Source organism: Lentinus tigrinus (assembly GCF_003813185.1).
Source record: "Lentinus tigrinus ALCF2SS1-7 unplaced genomic scaffold L226scaffold_62, whole genome shotgun sequence".
Classification (NCBI taxonomy): Eukaryota; Fungi; Basidiomycota; class Agaricomycetes; order Polyporales; family Polyporaceae; genus Lentinus; species Lentinus tigrinus.
This window is the reverse complement of record NW_027137971.1, coordinates 1-2,090: the sequence shown is the minus strand read 5'-3', so window position 1 is coordinate 2,090 and position 2,090 is coordinate 1. Positions and strand designations below refer to the sequence as shown.

General features: G+C 45.4%; 1 protein-coding gene across 1 annotated transcript; it reads left to right on the top strand.

Annotated features, from left to right (window-relative positions):
• Positions 1 to 1,510: 1,510 nt before the first annotated feature.
• L226DRAFT_576353 (uncharacterized protein) lies at positions 1,511 to 2,080 on the top strand (the record flags this gene model as incomplete). The annotated part of the gene is made up of 3 exons (XM_067685339.1): positions 1,511 to 1,558; positions 1,610 to 1,780; positions 1,831 to 2,080. Coding segments are annotated over 3 exons (469 nt in total), but the record flags the coding sequence as incomplete, so codon positions are not given.
• Between the last annotated feature and the right edge of the window lie 10 nt (positions 2,081 to 2,090).

Sequence of the window (2,090 nt, the reverse complement as noted above, 5' to 3'; positions counted from 1 at the left end):
GGATCCTGGTGACAAGGCTGAGACATTTGTAGGTATGCATTCTGCCTACAGAATGCACTTGTTTTTATGGCAATCGGTGGAATATTGGCAGAGATAATTCCTTGCCACCACCACTCCTAGGCTGTTATGTGCATATATCGAGGTGGCAAATGGCTCTAGCACCTCAGCCCTTTGTCGGATCCTGGTGGCAAGGCTGAGGTATCTGTAGGGATCTATATTGACTACAGAATGCATCTGGCCACATGGCGATCTGGTGAAAATCCACTGAGATAATCACTTGCCACCACTTGCCACTTGCCTATAACATTGTTGCCAATTAATAGCCATAAACAAAGGGTTTCTAATGGTACTAGTTGCATGGGATAAGAACTGTTACTTACTGAGCTATGGCCAATACAAACTTGCCCAAATGCGGAAGGATAGGGTGTTTGCAAGGGCTATTTTGGGCGCTTTTTTGCGAAAAAAGCGCTGAAAGTGGCAGGCAGCCTTTTTGGGCGCTTAATTTGGCTTATTGTCGGTTTGTAGCCATAAACAAGGGCTTTGTAATGGTGCTAGTCCTACCAGATGACAACTAATACTTACTGAGGTAAGGCCAATATAAACTTGCCCAAATGCGGAAAGTCAGGCTCCTTACCAATGGTGGCAAGCCTATAGCTCCTCAAGCACTGGTCGGATTCTGATGGCAAGGCTGGAAGTCTGATAGTAATGCTTCATAGCTACCAGATGACACCCTTACCATGTTATTATGAGCAGAACCAGTGGAGATTTTGACTTGCCACCTAGCAGAAATCCTCAAAGTGAGGTTTTGGGGTCACATGATGTTCAAAATGCTCAGTTTGAGCATCTTGAAGTCACATGATTAAGCGGTCACATGATGTTCAAAATGCTCAGTTTGAGCATTTTGGAGTCACATGATTAAGCGGTCACATGATGTTCAAGATGCTCAAACTGAGCATTTTGGAGTCACATGATTGAAAGATCACATGTGGTTTATGTAATTTGGATCTATACAGGACCAAATTATGTAACCATCAGTGGCTGCACTGATCAATTTTGCTTCTTCTTCCTGTTCCACCACTATCCCCTAGCACAAATCTTCTCCAAACATCTCTAAACTCTTTTCAGCTCATTAACATGCATCTGTGTCAACACTGTCAGAAGAGTTATAAGGGTTATAAGAGCAGTCATCTCAGATCCTGCCAAGTGTATTTCTTTCAAGTTCATGAGCATCCTGACACTGAAACTGGGAGGTTAATAACTGTTACAAGAAACAGCAAGGGTCGAGTTATTTGTCAGTGTGTATCTGCTGGGCAGGTCTGCAACAAGACCTTTGCCAATCAGAAAACCTGGCACAATCATTATCTAAAGGACCACAAGACTGATCCCTGGCTGGTAAGTCTGGCAGTATGTTCATATATTATCTAGTCTAATATTTATATAGGTTCCTGCCTCTCCTGAGGCTGGTGGTTCTACTCAAGTCCAGAATGGTTCTCCTCCCACTACACCCCCCATGCATGGTGGGGATATTGATCAGCACATGGCCTCCCCATCTCCTCCTGTGAGTGCTTATCTGTTTATGCAGTGTGATTTTTTTCTGATTATTCTTCAGCGTGACTTAGGCTCTCCAATGTCTCAGGTCTCCCCTCAGGCTCATCGCACCATCACTGCTGCTAGTTCAGAGGAGGACTCTGCTGGCAGTTCTCCCACTCCCTCTCAGCATATGCATCTTGATCCTCTCAGCTCTGATCCTGTGGGACCTGAGGATCATGATCTCTCTGAGGTAAGTGTTTCTGTATTTTTCAGATATATGACTAACTATTATTCCTGTAGCTGTATGACACTGCAAACAAAGTGTTCACTGCATATGGCATGCGCATCAACCGCCGATTGAGGGCGCTTGTCTGCCTTGCATGTCAGGCTGTTGTTCTACCCGAGAACATCAAGCCTCACCTGTTCAAGCTGCATCCAGGGCACAAGATTCGGGTTGACGAGGAGCTCATTATGGCCACTGCTGCTGCTGAGAACATCACTACCACATGGCCTGTTCTTCCCTCCAAGGGCATTCCTGTGCAGTATGCTGGTCTGCCCTG